Genomic DNA, 19,517 nt, shown 5'->3' on the forward strand with positions numbered 1-19,517 from the left:
GGTAATGCATTTTTTGTTTAAATCTTTCCATTTCTTTCTAAGAGAAAAGTTTCTATTAAGAAAACAGAAGTTTTATACTGAAGACACATTTCCTGCTTGCTTTCAGGCTGAAGAGGAATCTGGAACGTGGCAAAGAAACACATAACAGATGAATAAGCAGAAGGCTGTAAGAAATCTAGTACAGTATCATTATTAATTGATGCTTTGCTATTGTGACTGGTAGTGTCACATAATAATATGGTCGTTAAGGCTTGTAAAACTCTTTAGAATTGATACAGCAAAAATGGATTGTTTTGTTAACACAGAAACCATTAGTGACCCTCAGGAAACATTGCTTGAAGATCTTGGGTCCAGTATTTGGAAAAATGTGAAGGACGGCAACTATGAATCTGCCATCAATGAGATAAAAGAAGAAAAATATAAATTGTGTCTTCTGCACAATAGTCTTGATCTTGTACCGGTAATTACTAAACTTCTACAGGAAGACCTTGACCCTGAAGGAAAATATGTATAGAAGAATTACTTGTGTACATTGCATCTGTTGCAAATGCAAAGGAAGCTCTCCTGGTATTCTTGGAAGAATTAGAAATTCACACTTCAGAGGTTCAGTTTCGTGTTATGTTACAGCCTATTCAAACAATACTGTTGCGTCAAGCATCTAAAAATACTCGTCCAATGACCTTCTCGTGGGTTTTTTAATACACTCTATTCTCGTATAGCAGTCATGAATCTACCAACAGGTTATAATTTGGAAGGCAAGGAAAAGAAGCTTTTGGATGTTCACCCAGAGGTCCAAGCTGTGTCCAATGCTGTGCAATGGCTTAAAGATTTCTATTTAGTTTTCTATAATAAAGTAGTGAATGAAGAGCTTGTATGGACAGGTAAAGTAACTAATTCAAGAGAATATCTGTCAAGTTTTCTTCTTCAACTTTTTCACAAGCCATTCACATATTGGATGTGTATTGTAATGAAGGAGAAGTAGAGAGTCTATTGTATCGTACTTGCGGTGATTTGGTGAACATGGTAGCAAGTCTCTTGTGCAATGTATTTAAATTGTTTTCAAATATTACATGGAGTAGTTCAAAAACTATATTAGCAAATGAGAGAGAGAGTGATAAAGATCTAGGTATCAAACAAAGAAATGGAGATGAATCTTTAGAGACAGAAGATGAGCAAGATAAGAAAGATGAAATTTCTCAACTTTCTATAGCTTCTTTCTTTTACTGTATTCTAGGTCAAAACATGGCTAGTGACTATGTGCCTTGTGTATACTCTCATCAGTATGTGTTTTTGGAATGCTTGCCTCTCATAGCTAATTTATTGCAGGAAAAAGAACATATACCTATTCACAAAGGGTTAACACTGGCAAAAGTACTCTGAATAAACTGCCACAAAAAACCTTACCTAGCGAATCACATGAAGCAAGAGCCCATTCTTCTTTTCCTCAATTGTTGATTAGAATTATGATATTTTGTAATAATCGAGAGTTAAGAACTACAGCGTTAGAGATATTCCAATCACATTTTCATAAGTTTGACAGCATTGGCCGAAGAAAACTTATTCAAGCTCTTCTTTTATCAGTGAAACATGCTGGGTTTTAGGTTTAGTAATACAAGAACTAAAGGAAAATATTGCTTTTTCACTAAGTCAAGAAACATTAGATCCTAATTTTACTGGGAAAAAACTAACCAACCTTGTTCAGATAGCATGTTCTCTCCAGATGCTGAGAAGACAGACATGTTAGAGTGGAGTGATTGCATCATGGCTGCCCTAAATCTGCTTATTTTTGTTTTTATTCGTGATGTTGAAAACAAAACTGGAATTGTAGAACTGGCACCAGTACTTAAAACGGGTTATCTTTCTCAGCTTCAGAAGGGACTTGACCTATCAAAAGGTCATTATGAACTTAAGCTAAAAGATTTAAGCTCTCATTCTAGCAAACAAAAATGTATGGATATGAATGTATGTGTTGGTGGCACAATTTTACCTAATATGCTTCCTGATCAAGAAAAAAATATTGTTCAGACAGCTATTTGTTCTTTAGACATGATGCAGTGTGTACTAGCAAGAGCTATTCAGGCTATAGAAAATAGAATTTGAATATGTATATGCCCATTATGAATATTGTATAATTCTGTATTTAGATGTACAGTACTGCATTAATTGATGAATTGCTATTATTAGAAGTTTTAATGTATGTTTTCCTATTTATAGATATTTGAAAAATAGTAGTGGATTGACATTACTGTTTATAGTATTTATTTAAATTATAAAGCAAAGAATATGTTAAGGATTGGAAGTTATTCTCATCCTTGCTCTCCATTTTAAGTCTCTCGCTCATTTACAGTGCAGTACTGCATATTTAAATCTGGTCTTACCAAACTTTTATCCAAATTTTTAGGAAGTATACCAGAATGTGCATCAATTTGTATGGTAACTTTTCTGTAATAATTTGTAAGATACAGTATCATGATTGTTATTTGTACTTTTTGTGTTGTTACATTGAATGATCTCAAATGCATAGCAGTACTTATTTAAGAGCCATGAGGTAAATCATTGTAGAAGAATGTATTGTATTTCATAATCTTTATTTTTCTGTATTGATGGCTTGTTGCTGTAAAACCATAAAATTTGCAGTACATGCATGCTGAAGCTTGGATTCATATTTCTTAAAAGTAGAATACTGTAATGGTTTATAGAAATATACAATTTATAAGCAACCCAAAGCAAGTCTTAATTAAATTGTAAAGTATTGCATACATGTAATTTAATTATGAATGAAACAATGGATGCTTCTTACATGAGTATGACTACTAGTAATATTGAGAAACAATTAGTTACTGTAGGATTATTGGAGGAAACTAAGTACTGTACATAAAAAAAAGTTCTGAATTACTGTATTTTGAGAAGTAGCACATGGTGAAAGAAGGAAAGAAATTAACCTTTAACCACACAAAACATACATATACAATGCAAATGCTCCAACATTGTCTAAATGATCACAACGTAACTTGAAAAACAAGAGAATCAAAAATAATTTTAAAATTGAATATTAAAAACTTTAGATTTTCAAATCAGGATAAAAAATATAAACTATGACCAATTGTTCATTTGGTGCTATTCTCATAGAATAGCATATGATCTTCAGTTTCATAAATTGGAATATAGGTTTTCAGTATAGTTTACTGTAAAAAAAAAATCGGCAATATGACATTGACGTATGCAGAACGTCAATATGACATTGAAATATGCAGAAAATTTAGACCAAAAAAAATTATAACTCGAAACGAACAGGGTATAGGATTTATGAAAAATCCATTCTAAAAGGATAGTAGAACAGACAGCTGATCACACAAAATGTTAAAATGGTGAGAATCAGTCAAAAACTGGAATTTTAGAAGCCACTCAGAGTGTAAACTCTAGTTTCAGAGATAATTGAAGTTGAAGTTATCAATAATGAATAAAGGTAGTTTTAATTCCTTAATTTAATTGTATGTTTTAATAAACATTGTTTGGCATTCATACTCGAATATGTGAAAGTTGTAGGTCAATATGTGTTGAAATTAAGTCAAGAAAAATCACCCCTAAAAACTCAAAATATAGGGATAATTATAATGATTTAGGGGATATATTTAGGGTATATTTTATATAAGTGAAAAGCCCTAATATGGTCCCACCATAAAGGGTTAATAGGTGGTAATAAATTGAGAATGTTAAAGAACTAAGAATCTAAAGAAAGAAGGAATGATATGGTGCATGATGGTGAAGGAAATGAGGTTATTGAATAATTTGATGACTAAGAGGAAAAGTAAGTTTTTGAGTTAATTGAATAAGGGAAGACAATGTGTGGGAGTTCTAACGTATGCATAAATATATGCAGTTGGTTAAAATGTTAATGGAAGTTCAAAATAACTTTTGCTCCTTTAGTGATCTTGGTAAAATAAGGTAGCCAGTCCTTGGCCATTGGAGTTACCTTTTGTTTTTGTAAATGGAATAAAAAATAAATTTATAGTAATAATTTTTTTGAAAAGTTATAATAGTCCGATTTGAAAGAATATTCACTATCTTAAAAACTGTACCATGATTAAGTCTCTTGGTGGCATTAGTTTGTTTTTTCAGCCTTTTCTTAAAAATCAGTTTTATTGGTTTGGCCAGGTGCATATACTGCAGTTAGACCACCCACTTTTAAAAGAGCTTCACTGGTATAAACATGTACTGTACATTATGTATTATACCCACCTTTCTTTGTAATAGTGTATTGATAAATGTGTTGCAGTGTTCATCTTCAGTATCAGGTCACCGATTGTTGGTGCCATTTTCTGAGGTCCTTGAGACTAATCTAACATCAGCTTAATTTTGCTTCATTGCTGTAAATTAATATTATAACACCTTTAAAAATATCCTACTTAAAAATCTCGGTACCAGAATAATCCATGTAAATCTCTAAAGCAAAATATATAATGACTGGGAACTGTCTGTTTTCTGTGTTTAAGTTTCCTTGTGATTACCCAAGAAGTAAAATGTTACCTTCACAGTGATTGGTCAACCTAAAACTATTAATGTTGTCAGTAAAACTGAACTAACACCTAAACAAAACAAAAAAAGCATAAGTGAACTACATGCAACTTTGTAAGCAAGGCCACTTGGTTATTGAAATATGTATTAGCCTTCTGTTTCCAAGACCAGACACAGCCAGGAATTATCAACATTGACTCTCTATCATGATGGGGTCTTTTCCAAATGTTCCCACAAGCAATTTTGTAATTTTAATAGAAAAATGCTGCAAATTTACCCTAAATAGCTTATAACGACCTTCAGAAAGCATAAATAGCCCAGAATGACCTTTAGAAAGCAATCTCTAAAACTCATTTTGGAAAAAAAAAATTTGGTGGCATTGTATTTATCTGGTTGGTTTCACTTTTCATATCTGAGCAGATTGCCATTGGGATCACTGATTTTGTCAATTGACAAAGCTCTGGAATTATTTTATAAATCCATACCACAAGTCCCCTGGTGGTATGGCAATGGCACAGTAGTGCACAAAGCTCATAGAACAGCCACATTCTGATACCAAACACATGGCACTGTAATTGACTTAGCTTACGGAGACAATGATCTCATCTTGAAGCATCACATGTGATATGAGGTGGCTGCCTTCACCTGACCCTCGGGTGACAATCAGGTTAATCAGATTAGTTGGGGATTAAATGGTTCGGAGAGTTTTTTTTATTTAATTTTTTCCAAACATGAAGTTAAAATATTATGTTGACTGTGTGTAATAAGTTTCAGTGATTATCCATAACATTCCTTCCAGGAAATGTTCGTGGGGTAACATCTTCCACTTCATTATGGATTAATGAGCAAGCAGCACGGTCAAAAGAAGGAGAATCTTTCCCTGTACATGATGAATCTTCTGAGGATGGTGAAGAACAACTTAAGCATCAAATTCTTGAAGCTGCCCTTCCTTTCGTCCATTCATATGGATGGACGCAGGATGCTATTGCTCACGGTAATAAGGCTGTGTGCTGTGCTCTTTATCATTACTGTGTATTACAAGTTGCTACGTTCATTTAGGTAGAAATTGTTATGTTATTTAGAATATGATGCAATAATACTTACAGTTTGCGACTTAAATATTTAATTCATAATTAAATATTCCTTGTAAGAATACCTTAAGGTTTTAGCATGTTTTCAGTGAGGACACTCTTGGTAGCTTAGTCTAACGCATCAGGCCTCTGAGACCCTTCCATAACGTACCGGGAGCCAAGACCAGATTATAACTCGGTTGATGGGAGCTGGATATTAGAGATCATCCACAAAATTTAGGATTCCCCTCCAGAAAGCGTATTCTGTATATAACAAAATAAGCGACTGCCTGAAGGAAATTAGGCACCTCTAGGGATGCAAGGCAAACAATATCTTTCATGGGGTAAATTGTAATGCTCTAATGACTGTAATGCACCTGATTGCCACTACATGGCAGCCCTGGTCACATAAGAGTTACAGCCAGTCTGCCCTTCTCTCTTTTTGCCTGGTGTAGCCTATTCAACATTTGTCGCAAAGTGGTGTTGCTTTCCACATCACATGTGCTCTAGCATTTCATTTCACTGTAACAGTGGCCAGGGTTTCTCTCCCTTTAGAGGGGAGTCAGTCTCTAGTTTCTTTCCGTTTCGACAGCATGGTAGATGGCCAGCAAATCTTTCCTTTTGGTTTGTGGGCCAGCCTTACTTCTTTTCCATGTTTTTTTATATTTATTTTGTGTTGGCAGGTTCTTTTATTTTTGTCACCATGGAGAAGAAAGTAAGAGGAGTTACTGAGGAAGGTAGCCCAGAAATAAAGTATTGAGTGTAATGAAACACACCTTCCTGGGTTCAACGTCGGTAGCTGTGCCTGCCCTGTCTCCCTTCTTCCTAATGGCTTCATGTTGCTTCATATCAGGCTGGAGAATGATGGGTGGATGCCAAAAGCCAAACCCAACCCAGTAGTGCATGGTTACAACCTTTGTAGAAAGTGATGGAGTCATAAGGATTGCTTATTTAATAATTGTCAAAACTTTGTTTTGTTCAGCAATTTTCAAATCATTTATTGAAAGTATCAGTAGCCTCTTATTGATATTGTTACAGTACCTTGTAGCCTCATTTCATTGCATTTAGGGTAGTTTACTTCAGTATTGGGTTGATTTTTGATCTTCATATGCTTACTGCCTCTTAGAGGAAGCAAGTGGAAATAGCATGGCCTCTTTTTCACTGGTAGGGTAATAAGAGTTTCATGGGTACCTAGTGTTGCCTAATCTGACCAGTAACAGACCAGTAACAGGGTGCCATTGGGGCTCGCTCAGAAATGGGTGTTTCATATTGTATTCAATGTTGTTTTTTTCATGCAACCTATAAATATATGCTGCCATTACAGATGAATTATAGCTTCCTTGTCAACATGTAACTTTTATCTATTTTGGGTAAAACTTTGTTTATCTTTATCATCAGTATGTGTCAGTTGACAATTTGGGTTGAATTAGGATAATAAGTTTTGGGCTAATAAAAAATAAGCAGCTTCTTCGTTACTTGAAATATTTATTAATATTTTTATAAATTATATTTCTCTGAGACAGTTTTATGTGGGAAATGGGTGTATGTTCAACATATTAATTTAATCCAGGTGCAGAATCATTAGCCTACTCAAGTATGGCCCATGGTATGTTTCCTGGTGGTGGAGTGGAGCTTGTGAACCACTTCTACAGTATGTGCAACACCAGATTAGATGATTCACTAAAAGCCAAAGCTAAAGAGATTGAGGAGAATCCAGGACTGTAAGTGAAACCATTGCTTTTTGTTCAAAGTTTTCTAGCAGTACAAACACACTAAAACACTTCTATCTTTTTATTTCCATTTATGATGCCGTGCTCCCTTCCCTTGAGGGTAAATGTGTATCAAATCTTGACTCTGATTTTTTTTTATCCCTTTTTATGTTTAGTATTGCAAAGAAGCACCATATAAAAAAACTTTATTGAAGAATTATAATTATTAATCTTTACACTTCCTTTAAATATAGTGTTTTCTTGTTTGACGAGTGTAGCATCTTCATTTTTTCTTAGCTCTGACACAAATACTGTTAGTATTGTTACAGTGGGACACATTCTCGTGTTCTTGAAACCTCACATCTTAGTTTGATTTTTCTCTTACATATGCATAGCCACATTTTTTACAAGGTATTGTGTACACTTGTGCTATAGGAATCCTATTTACCTGAATAAATGTTGGCATTTTTCTGTTGGCATGAGTCTGTGTCTGTGATGAGACACATGATGGCAGCATGATAATGCTGCCCTCTTTTAAATGCTAGGTAACTCTGATATTCTGATCGTTGGCAGCTCTACCTTTGAAATCGGTAACGAACTAGTGGGCCACAGCAACCTCAGCGTCTCTGAATTCCATATTTCAAAACTAATGCTGAAGTACTAGTACAGTATTATACAAACAGTACCCCACTCATGTGACTTCGTAGACTGGCAGGAAGACCATTGGTTCAAGAAACTGTGTATTGTAAGCTTCTCAAATGTCAACATAAAATAATCATAGCTCTGCAAAGTGACCCTCAAACCAACTTGCGAAAAGAGCAATAACTAGAAGATAAAAGCTGATCACCAGCAATACAAGGCAGATTCTCCCAGGGAAAAATGTAAAATTTAAAACCATATGATACAAGAAAGAAGAAATGATCTGAAAACGTGGAAGCAAAATTAACTGTTTACAAGTCAAGCAAACAGTATTAGTATGACCTTCAACAAAAACTTCTTGACTCTATAATGGTCAGTTCTCAAACTCAACCAGAGGAGGTTAATGGGAAAATCTGCACTTCCATCACCCGGGCACTGTTGGAAAGAGAGAACTTGGTTACAATATTAACTTGAGACAACTTCCGTATATAGAGTACGGAAAGAATCACTCTGCAGGGGCTTGAGAACCAATGAATTATAGTTCATACCTGTATCTCTAAACAAAATAGCTCTCTTTAAAAAATGTATCTCATCTTGGCTGCACGCTTTGAAAAATTGTCTATATATATATAAATACCTGAACATATACAGACTAACCTTTCTTGCCACTACATAAGGACCATAAAATTAACCAAGGAGTGATCAAACTGTGTTTCATTAGCGTCAGAAAATTTTTATTGCAAATGTCTGTGACTTACAGAATTGATAAAATAACCAATGAAGAAAAACTTAAAAAAAAACTTCTCTCCTACTTTGAGATCCCAGTAACCCAAACTATACTAAATAATGCCACCAAATACTAGTCCCACCCTTATCCAGAATTTATGTTGTTGAATTAGTAGTGTTCTAAACATAGATTATATAAAATTTAGTTTTTCTGTGAATTCAACTTGTATTACTGTACTTTCATTACTTTTTATCAGAGAATTTTGATTCATTATTTTCCTCTTCAAGCTTTTTGAGTTTTAGTTCTATGGATTGCACATTGGTGCCTTAACATAAGGAGTTTCAGCCACTCCCTCTGAGAGCATTCCTGGGGACTGCTAAGTGAGGAGGAACTTGCTGCGATGGTTCAGAATACAAAATGCTCAAGAAATCAAGTTGGAGTTGGATTAGGCTGCTTATAAATAAATAGTTTATGCAGTAGTATAGTGAGGCAGTTTGAATTAAATACTGTACAGTACAGTACAGCTGTTCCGTATACCTACATTTCTGCTACAGAGACTAACAAGAATAAATGTGCCCCCTCTCAAATGTAATTACAAAATATAAATACCATTATTTTTCTTCAAATTCGTTATCTTCCACTAGTTTACCTTCAAAATATATTTAAAACATTTTTATTATAATTTTTTTTTTTTTGTTTACTATATATGCACACGTGAGTTCTATCATTTGGGAGGGCTCCCCCTCTGTATCTCCAGCTACCCACCTGGAGTCATCTAAGGCTTTGTGGCACCAGAGCTACGATGTTTCATTACGTTCAATGTTCTATTTTTATTTGCCTGTCAGTAATAATGTGTTACATGACCAACAGAAAGAAAGGGACCACAGCGATCATTGCTGATGCAGTTGAAGAAAGATTACGTATGAATATTGAATTCATAGACTCGTGGCATAAGGCTCTGGCTCTGCATGCGTCTCCCAGAAATGCGCCTGTGGCTCTACGCAATATTGGTACTCTAGTTGATAACATTTGGTATCATGCTGGAGACAGATCTCATGATGTAAGCATTATTTTAATATATTTAATGTCATATTGCTAATAGATTTAATTTTGTAAATGATTTAAACAAAACAAAATTGTCACACTTTATAAAACTTTTTTATATAATTATCTGGTTTATTTGTAGATTTCAAAGGAGAACAATTCATGCAATTATTCTTTACATCCAACATTATACATTTGTTTTAATTTCCCTCTTCTCTTGCACTTCCTTTTCCATCTTGGTATCATACTCAAATCAAATATCTATATTTGAGTGAATTAGAAACACTTTTCTGAGCAATACACTTGGCCGCTTCCTAAGATCCTGAGCTGTACGTAATTCACCTCTAAATAGAATTGGCATCAGTGAGGGTAAGTTGATGTTCCATGGCAACTTAGAGGGGGTACCTTTCAAACTCCTTTTTGAGTCATATTGGCATAATAAAGACACTGGAGAATACTTAGCTCAGCCCAGAATGTAGGCATAAATATGTTTTAATATAAAGCCCAAAAGCATGTCCGAGGGGCAACCTGACAACATGTAGTTTGCTAAGCTGTGCCTTCGTAAACTACTACCAAGCTAATACCAACTACTACCAGATGATATCACATCACAACATTTCCTCCTGCAGTCAAAGCTAAGAGAAAACAAATACTTTACTAACCACAGGGGAATCTAAAAGGGAAAAGCAAGCGTTGGAAAGTCTGAATATACTGCTCAGGAAAGTGTATTTCATAAACTGAAACCTAGATTTCTGAGCTATCCCACTCAGTCTCTTTCCAAGACAAGGCTTTTTGCATGCCACCCAAAATTACAGGATGAACACCACTCACCTTCATTAGAATGATGTGAAGAGATGGCGTGGGAAAAGGAGTGGTAAGAACTGCAGAAGCACATGATCCTACCTTACAGAAGATAATCTGTCTTATTATGTGTATGTTTAGAATATAGTTTTGAGCTGTAATCACTAAAGTGATACACTTTTCTCTCTCAAGATGCTCAGAAACCTATTGCTGTACACACAAACTTACCAGTCTCTAGTAATAGTACAATTTACTTAGGGTAATCAAGAATTAAGACCAGAGCAAGAGGAGGATAATCGGGCATAGCAAGATAGTTGGCCTAATCAGACGTGTGAGGGAAAAAGACCAAGGAAATGAGTGTGTGACTACAACAACACTCACAAATTAAAAAATTCACAGGAACCATAATGAGGGTTCGAACTTATGCGCTGGGTGTTGCCAGATGCATGCTTTACTCAACTGCGCCATAACATGGTAAAGAAGTTACTATGTCCTAACTTCCAATGTTGTAAGGAGTAAAATGTCATTACCAATGTTGTAAGAAGTATAAATCACAAATGTCATCCTCTGGAATAGAACTAGCCCAAAATGAGAATCTATCTCCTGGGAAGAAACTAACTAGACCAGTAGAAATGTGTATAATAGTACAAAAATTTGGTACACAAATACAGACAGTATTACAGATAAAGAGGGTTGAGCTGCAAGAACAGGTGGCAGAAGTACATTCTTCTATCATCGTAGCTAGAGACAAAATGAACGAACCTAATGCTATATTTTCGAGATATCTGGTATAGTAGTAAGAAAAAAAGGGATAAATGGTGGGGAGGAAGAGTGACCCTATTGATGAAACAATATTGGAGCTTTTAGGAGAGATTCTGGAGGTAACCAACCAGTAGGACATCATATTAGGTATGATAATATTGGAGGATGGTGAAGATAGCAGTAGGTGTTATTTACAAACCCTCTGTTAATTACTGGAAAGTTGAGGAACAACAACACTGTCGTCGGAGGCGTCCGAGAACCAGCGAGACCGTTAGGAAAGCACCATGTAGTTTGCTCGTTAATCGAGTGAAAGCCCGTCAATCGAGACAAATTTTCTGCGAGTGGCTCGCTCGTCACTCGAGGTTCCACTGTGTCAAGAAGCTGACAAGAGAAAGAGGCGATCTACCAGCTACCCTGGACCTGGTAATTATCCCAAATGAAGACAATGTGGAGAACTCAAACTATGAGGTGGCACTAGGAACTAGTGACCACTGCATTATCATGTTTGATTACATTGTAGAACTCAAAGAGAAGAGTGAGAGCATGAGAGAATACATCAATATTCATTATTCTGTAGTTAATAAATGAGTTTGTATGACTAATAGATCAAAGTATATAACATTAATCTTATTATTTATTTTCCCTAGTTCAACTGGTATACAAAGCGAGGCATATTAGCAGCCGTATACAAGAGTTCTGAATTGTGCATGCTTCAAGATAAGTCAGAAGATTTTCAGGTAATTGTGAATTAATTTATTTGTGTATGTACAGGAGCATTCTACTACTGTAATTAAATTAAGTAAATTTAACTTTATTTTTGGCATTTATATGAACTGTAGCCACATCAGTCACACAGGCTAATAATGCAGATCATCTCCAGTAATGATAGTACAATACTTGTAACAACTGTTTGGTCAAGCTTGCAAAAAAATGGATTACTGGACCCCAAAATGTTCACACTTTGTATTATTAAATTAGCCCAAATGGCATTCTAAAAAATTGGAAAAAGTAAAGAGCCTCACCTGACCTAAGGCTTGTTCAAGTATTCCTAGGCCTAATATAGTATATGGGCTCTATTAGGCTTAGGAATGTTTAAGGTTGGATTTTGGCTATTTTTGTGCCCTCTACAAATTTAATAGTATGTAATGTGAAAATTGTTGACTACAACAGTTCATTTTTATCATTTAGAAAGATGGGTTGAATACTGTTCTCCAGTAATAATGTGGCCTAATTTCTCTTCCATATAATTATTTACAGTATTCTTTTAGAATACAATACCGTGTTTTACCCTTTAGTTACTATTTATAATTGCTGTGATGGGCAGGTGGCTTATGGAAGAGTCCCCCATTCTTCTTGATGGTTTACCAATGACTTCAAATTGTTGCCTCTGTTGTGAATTACAATGAACAGTTTCAGCAATGTTGCTTATCTTTCAGCGGCTAGTGCAAAGTGAGATCTAGCTCTTTTTGCCTGGATCACTAATTACCTCTCTTGAATATTAATGTTTCATCATTTTCTTGTGGGGGAGCCCCTTTGGCTCCCTGAAGCTATCGGGCTAATATGTGATACATTAGGCTGGGGCAATTAGTCTATAGAGTTCAGCCTACCGGGGACACGAGCCAGAACCTGGCCCCCTCAGAGAGGTGCAGAGAGCAATGGTCCTGGAAAAAAACCTGTGGTTGGGGGGTTATATTTATCTGCCATCGACCAGATTAGGCATCCAGAAAGGTAGGCATAACAAAACAAACTCCACAATGGTCAAGAAATTACAACTAAAAACCAAAAAGTGAGGCAGAACTCCTCCAATCTCAAGGAAACAAGCAAACATCATACTACAACCGCCGTGTCGCTCGTCCGCGCAGCCCTCCCCTTCTCGCGCCAGCTACCTAGCACTCCAGTTCGTTCATTAATGTGGTCCAGGGCAGACGTCTTCTCTGGCCTTGAATTCCAAGGTGGTATTTTGTAATTGTGGCAACCTCTGCAGTGTTGTTATATGTGGTGGCCAGATGTCCTCAAGAGTACCAGGGCTGCATGCACTTATGGGCATCCTTCCCTAGGCACCCTGTGAGTACCACCCTTGCGTGTTAGGGTTCTCTTCCCTAGTGCGTTCGGGAGTCATTTCCGTCAGGGTTTTTGCTACTCAGCATTTACCCTGCTGTTGGGGCCAGCTAGGGTTTCATAGCCCTTGTTTGGCCTTGGGTAGGGAGTGGTATCGTGCTGGTTGGGGCATCAAGGTGTTGTGCAGCCTGCCTACCTATGTGGCAGCCGGTTCCTGTTTCCTCTGGGGATGTTGTTTGTGCAGGGTTTTCTTTTGTTTTTGTTTTTATTGCCGGTTGGGGTCTTCCTGGTGTGGCTATAGTTCCACTTCTAATATTTTGGTGGCCCTCAGCTAGCTTCGGATTCCTGGTGAACTGGAGGAAGTCCCATCCAGTTCCATCCCAGGTTTAGAGCTGGCTGGGTCTTGTTTGAGACTCTCAAACATCCTGGCCCTTGGACAGGGTGTTCTCCTATCTTTCCTCTCCCCAGTTTGTGGTGGCCCCTTCGGTTCAAGATTCTATTTCCAAGGATTTGTTTCTGTTGGTATTGGCCTCTGGGGGTCGGGTCGGTTGGTTTCATTTTCTCCTCCGGCACGGGGGTTTCTGCTCTTTCAGTCCTGGTGGTTGGATTTTTCAGTTGCAGCCTTCTTCTTTTCTGCCGAAGAAAGAGACGCTGGTTTTCATATGGGTCCTTTGGTCATTGATGCTTGGGTGGTTAGGCTGGAGGTGTATCATGTGTTGTGTCAGGTTGCAGCTCTTTGCCATTATCTGCATGCTTTGGCTTCGTTCGCTGGGGATGCACTTTGGGTTGATCCGGTTTCCCTCGTGCCCTGTTCCAGGGTTCGGGTCTCCCAGGTTGTCCACAGGATTATTAAGTTTAGCCAGCCTGCAGTCTATCCTCATGGCCATAACGTTAGGAAATTTGCTGCATTGGCTGCCGTGTTTGGCACCATGTCCTGGGCTAATATTCGGACATATTCTTTTGGAGGACTTATCATTCTGGAGGTCGAACAGGGTCCTGGCTGCCCGTTATTTTGGTTAACATTCCTGTGTTGCTCTGGGTCGCCAGTTGCAGCCAGTTGTCTCGACTTCACGTTGAAGAGCGTGTGGCTGCTGCCTCCCAGATAAGTTCAGCTGGGAGGCGCACAGAAAACCGCTTTTCTCCCTACAGAAAACCTGCATTGAATGTAATGAAATGCCATTTTCTGGGTGAGCCCAAGAGGCTTCCTGGCAGCCCTCCCTCCCTCGTGTTGGTGTTTTTTTTGCGTTGTTTGATGCTTAGCTTCTGAACTGGAGTGCTAGGTAGCCGGGGAAGGGAGGATTGTGGGGACAAGTGACGCGGCGGAGTGTGACGTTTGCTTGTGATTGGAGAGGGCATTCTGTCTCTCTTTTAAATTTTTAGTTGTAATTTTCTTACCATGTGGGGTTTGTTTTGTTATGCCTACCTTTCTGGGTGCCTAACCCTGGTCAATGGCAGATAAGGAAACCCCCCCGCAGGGCTATTGCTCCCTCCCTGAAAACCCCCCCAACCAAAAGGTTTTTTTTCCAAGACCATTGCTCCCTGCACACCTCTGATGGGGCCAGGTTTTGGCTCGTGGTCCCCAGTAGGCTGAACTCCATAGACTAATGCCCCAGTCTAATGTATCACACATTAGCCCAATAGCTCCAGGGAGCCTCCGGGGCTCACCCAGAAAATGGCATTTCATTACATTCAACGCTGAGTTTTTTAAAGTTGTGAATGGAGTTAGCTTCAACAACGTCTTCCTGTAATGCATTCCTCTTGCCAACCACTTATACAGGGAACGAAAACGTCTTTACATCTCTATAACTCAATTATGTCATAGCAAATAAATATCTGCTTGACAAATATGCTATATCATAGTATATTTGTCAAGCAGGGTACATGTATATCTTTCTCACTTTTCAGGATACGTGGGCCTTCCTCAATCGGCGATTGTCAGATGTCCAGAACATTTCAAAATGTACACGTGATGTTAGCACTTTCACAAAGGACGTTAACCAAGTTGCCAAGGCTGGTATATTTACTGTAAGTATACCTACTTTTTTTCTCTTTTATAGTTCTATGAATTTTACTTGGAAATATTTTTTCCACCAGCTGACCTTAACCTTTTACAGAAGTCGACTTAGCAGATGGTACAAAATCAGCCTGAAAATTACCTCTGTAAAAGACATTGAAAATTACAGATATCAATAAAGTTTTCAATTGAACAACAGATGATAACATGTTGTTTATCAGTGATAAATTCCAGATATTTAGGTATGGTTAAAATGAAGAACTAAAACGAAATACAGGGTACAGGACGATTGAATCTCCTCACAGAAGGAAAACAACATGTAAAGTACAGTATCTAATAGATACTGTACTTTACATGTTGATAGATGATAGATTAAATAGAAAAAAGATAGATTATGAGATTATGATAGAAAAAAATTATAGATTATGAGAACCTTCAAATCCAGGTATTGCATCACAATGCTCCTATTTTTCAAATAATTACTGCTTTCCTGCCTTGAGTACTGCTGGGTACCAACTTATTTTAAGGGAGGAGAGATTTATAAAATTTGTATAAATCATTTTTTTTTTATAAACGAGGGAATATAACAACATGTACAGCATACATAGCCACTATAAAGCACCTAAATTATTGTGACTGTGTCATAGCTCTCAAAATTTACTCTATAGAGGAGACAAGAGAGGAATATATTATGTGATACATGGAAAATATTGGAAGGCCAGGTCCCAAATTTTTGCACAGGAAAATAACATACTGGTGTAAACGATTTGGGAAGAAATCCAGTATAGGCCCAATGAAGAGTAGAAGTGCCATAGGCAAAATCAGACAAGACTGTATGAACATCAGAAGTCCATGACTGTTCAACATCCTCCCAATAAACATAATTATTGCCAGAACAAAAGTGGACATGTTCCTGCAAGTCCAACCAGGTTGTGTTAGATATGTGGGCCTGTGGCCACTACAAGCAATAGCCTGCTGGACCAAGTTATCACAAGTCAAGCCTGGCCACAAGCTGGCTTGGGCAACAGAAAAACTCAAACTGACTCTAGGTATACAGTACTTACATACTAAGTTTAGGATTTCACCTTATTCAAATCTTTGCTGCACACCTCCTGAGATGTGGATATGTGAAAACTTCTCCATTTGCAATCCTCTTAACTGGACACTAAATGCTCTTCTGTCACCAACAATACAAAATGCTCCTGGCTAGGTAATGTATTAGTCATAAACATTAACTCATGGAACAAAGATTTGCACCATACTGTCAGACTGCATTATTCTGCTATCACCTCATCTCATAGGCTGTCCTGATATGGTCCTAAATATCCACTGACACAGATGGTACTAAATAGTCTCCCCACCTTGGTGGCTTTTGGTAGTTGCTTGCTTGCTCATTTTTTTCCCTCAGGGATATTCCTGCACAGGTTCCAAGCCTCTGGCTGGCCCACTAACATCCCTTAATAATAGATGAATATGCTTCCTTTCCACTCTCGTATTGGCATCCTGAATGATATCTAAAAGCTCTTGAGTATTTTGTAACAAAGTGCTATATAACCTTCCTGGCTTAGTGCTTCATTTTGATAAATACTTACTTGATCTAAGAGACTTTGTGAAACGAGGTGTAAATTATAGGTACTGTATAATAGAAAATATAAACACCCATAACAAGTATTACAGACAAAGTGCGGGAATATACAGATTTGTGGCAAGCGGAAGCTATATGTGTTTCAAAGGAAGTAAGCTTTAATGTGTTAGTGTGAATAAATCATATTGAAAGTTATGAAAACAAAATAGAACATATAAAACGTGATCATAAAGTCTAGTGTTAAAAATTACGCAGGGTATGTAAAAGAAGTAATACAGGATGACAGGCCAACACTGATGGACACTAACAAATGTGGTTTCTTTCTTCATAATTTTAAAACTAGCTAAGCATCAGATCCCTCTCTTAAACTTTGTGTTTCAGTTACAAATAAGCAATAGATTCAGTATACAGTATAGGGCGCCCTCGAACGTCTAAATCACGTCGTTCTGGTGTTGATCCAGATTTTCTTAAAATCTGTGATTCCAGAATGTTTTATGTACCATAGTGGGTGTGTGGGCCTGCTTTTTACACTTAAAGGTGTGATTTCTTTTTCCATTTGTATTGGTCAAGTTTTAGTAAAGAAAACTTAAATTTTGTGATTGCTTTTTGAACATGTATGGGGTAATGGGTGTAGTTAATGATAAAACTCAGAGTTCTTAATATTTCTTACCCTTAAGTATTTTTAGGCATTTTATGAAATTCCATGTTTTTTTTTTTTTTAATTACTGTACATGTTTTTATTTCACTAAACTACAACTGTTTTCATTAGTGAAGACAGATTAAAGGAAATTATTCTAGGTTCTAGATTCTAGAAGAATATTTTTAATCTTTCAGATCCTGAATATTATGGGAATGAACAGCAAGTCTCGTTTTTAATATAATTTAAGCTGTATATTTTGGCATGTGAATAAATATGAAGTTGCACATACTGTGCTTTTGTCTTTATCCTTGAATGATCTTTTGCCATTTATGAGTGTTTTTTATTTTAGGAATTTGTTTTTAAAAACACATAGCTAAACTGACCAATGGATCCAAACTGGACTCTTGTTTATGAATGGATTATAGCAGTACAGTGCAAGATGTAGATGTGAAGAGAAATATGTCTAATCAATTTTAAATGTATACAAGGTATTACTCTGAATTATATCATTTGGTCAGCTACTCCATATACTGTATATACTATTTAATTAAGTAACAGTGTTTTGCTTTGAAATAACTTCTATAATGTTAAAGCAATTGTAGCACATTATGTTTGAGTGTGCTTTATTATACATTAGTTAACAGGAATAAAATCTGAAGTTACACGTAACTTTTACATTAATGTTATTTTCTGGGAGAGACCCGTGAATAGCACCCAGAGCTTTGGTACAACATTAGCCTAACACATCATGCCTCAGAGATCCATCCATTGCCTGTAGGGAGCCAGAACTAGAATTTGGCTCTGTGAGGCAAGGGGGAGCAGGAGATCAGAAATCCCCATAAAACAGGAAAATCCACAGAGCAACAAAACAAGCAATTACATGAAAGAAATTAGACACCCCATGTAAATAAAGCTAACGATCATTGCTGCAGGATAAACATACTGACTTGTGCAAATGCCACCATATAGCAGCCCAAGTCTCATCCAGCCTATTAATTAACTCTTCTTCCCTGGTATTATCAGCTTGATACCCATTGGCCTCAGTTTTCAGCTGTGCAGTGCTTGCTTTCCCTAGAACATTAGTTTTCCTGAGGGTCATTGCTTTGTATTCATTCACACTTCATGACTAGTGTTTATGCCACCCACATTGTGATTTTATTTTTGCTCAAGTCACCTGTGTGTGTTAGTGGCCTTGCACCTTAGCTAAGGGCACATTTGTGATTTTTTTATTCATGGCTGCTTATATGCCCTCCCTCACCAAGCAATGGAGGTTGAGGTTCAGTATTTGTGCTTTGCCCTGGCAGGCAAGCCCTTGCCTGTCTGAATGAAATTTGGGTGACTGGAATCCTTAATTTTTATGGGTTTATCATTTTGTGTTTTCAGCTGGGTTTGTATGGCTTTGCCATCTGATTTCTTGACTACAAAATTCACTTTCTCAAGATGTAGTATTTTTGTGTTTTTAGACCCCGTTGACCTTTCCTGTTGCCTACATCATGAAGTATTACTAGTAATGGGAACCTCATTCCATGGGGGTATGTGCCATTTGTCAACACTGCAATCTTCTCATGGCCTGCCTATTGAGCTATGGCCACTTTGTGGGATTGGACTTTACAATATAGGTTTTTCTGACACTGTCTATGGCAAGGGGTACAAATACTGATTTCTAGCCGTTTGTTGAGGAAATTTTCGCGCGTCTCTTCATCCGATACTTGTGCCACCTATCCGCCGACTTCCTCTCCTGCTCCTACCTTGGCTGGCTTAGATTCATTTGATGTTTCATTTTCTTTACTGGTTCAGGCTGCTGGTCTATCAGTGCCAGTCCTTTCCTGTCAATGGTGGCCATTTGCTTGTTTGATAATCACCACCCCATTGTTTATGTTGATTATCCTGATTATCCACTTTCCTTGCCCTTACACCTGTTTGTGTTTGCATTTTCTTCTCCCTGCTTCATCC

General features: G+C 37.2%; 1 protein-coding gene and 1 pseudogene across 1 annotated transcript; both read left to right on the top strand.

Moving 5' to 3' along the window:
• Positions 1-93: 93 nt before the first annotated feature.
• On the top strand, positions 94-4,476 carry LOC138349540 (glomulin-like; annotated as a pseudogene).
• Positions 4,477-5,297: 821 nt separating this feature from the next.
• On the top strand, positions 5,298-17,853 carry LOC138355152 (ubiquinone biosynthesis protein COQ9, mitochondrial-like). The gene is made up of 6 exons (XM_069309875.1): positions 5,298-5,509; positions 7,156-7,306; positions 9,531-9,720; positions 11,915-12,004; positions 15,231-15,350; positions 17,759-17,853. Exons 2-6 carry the CDS (start codon positions 7,182-7,184, stop codon positions 17,798-17,800), a joined length of 567 nt encoding a protein of 188 aa, XP_069165976.1. The 5' UTR covers positions 5,298-5,509; positions 7,156-7,181; the 3' UTR covers positions 17,801-17,853.
• Positions 17,854-19,517: the final 1,664 nt, after the last annotated feature.

Source organism: Procambarus clarkii, chromosome 66 (assembly GCF_040958095.1).
Source record: "Procambarus clarkii isolate CNS0578487 chromosome 66, FALCON_Pclarkii_2.0, whole genome shotgun sequence".
NCBI lineage: Eukaryota > Metazoa > Arthropoda > Malacostraca > Decapoda > Cambaridae > Procambarus > Procambarus clarkii.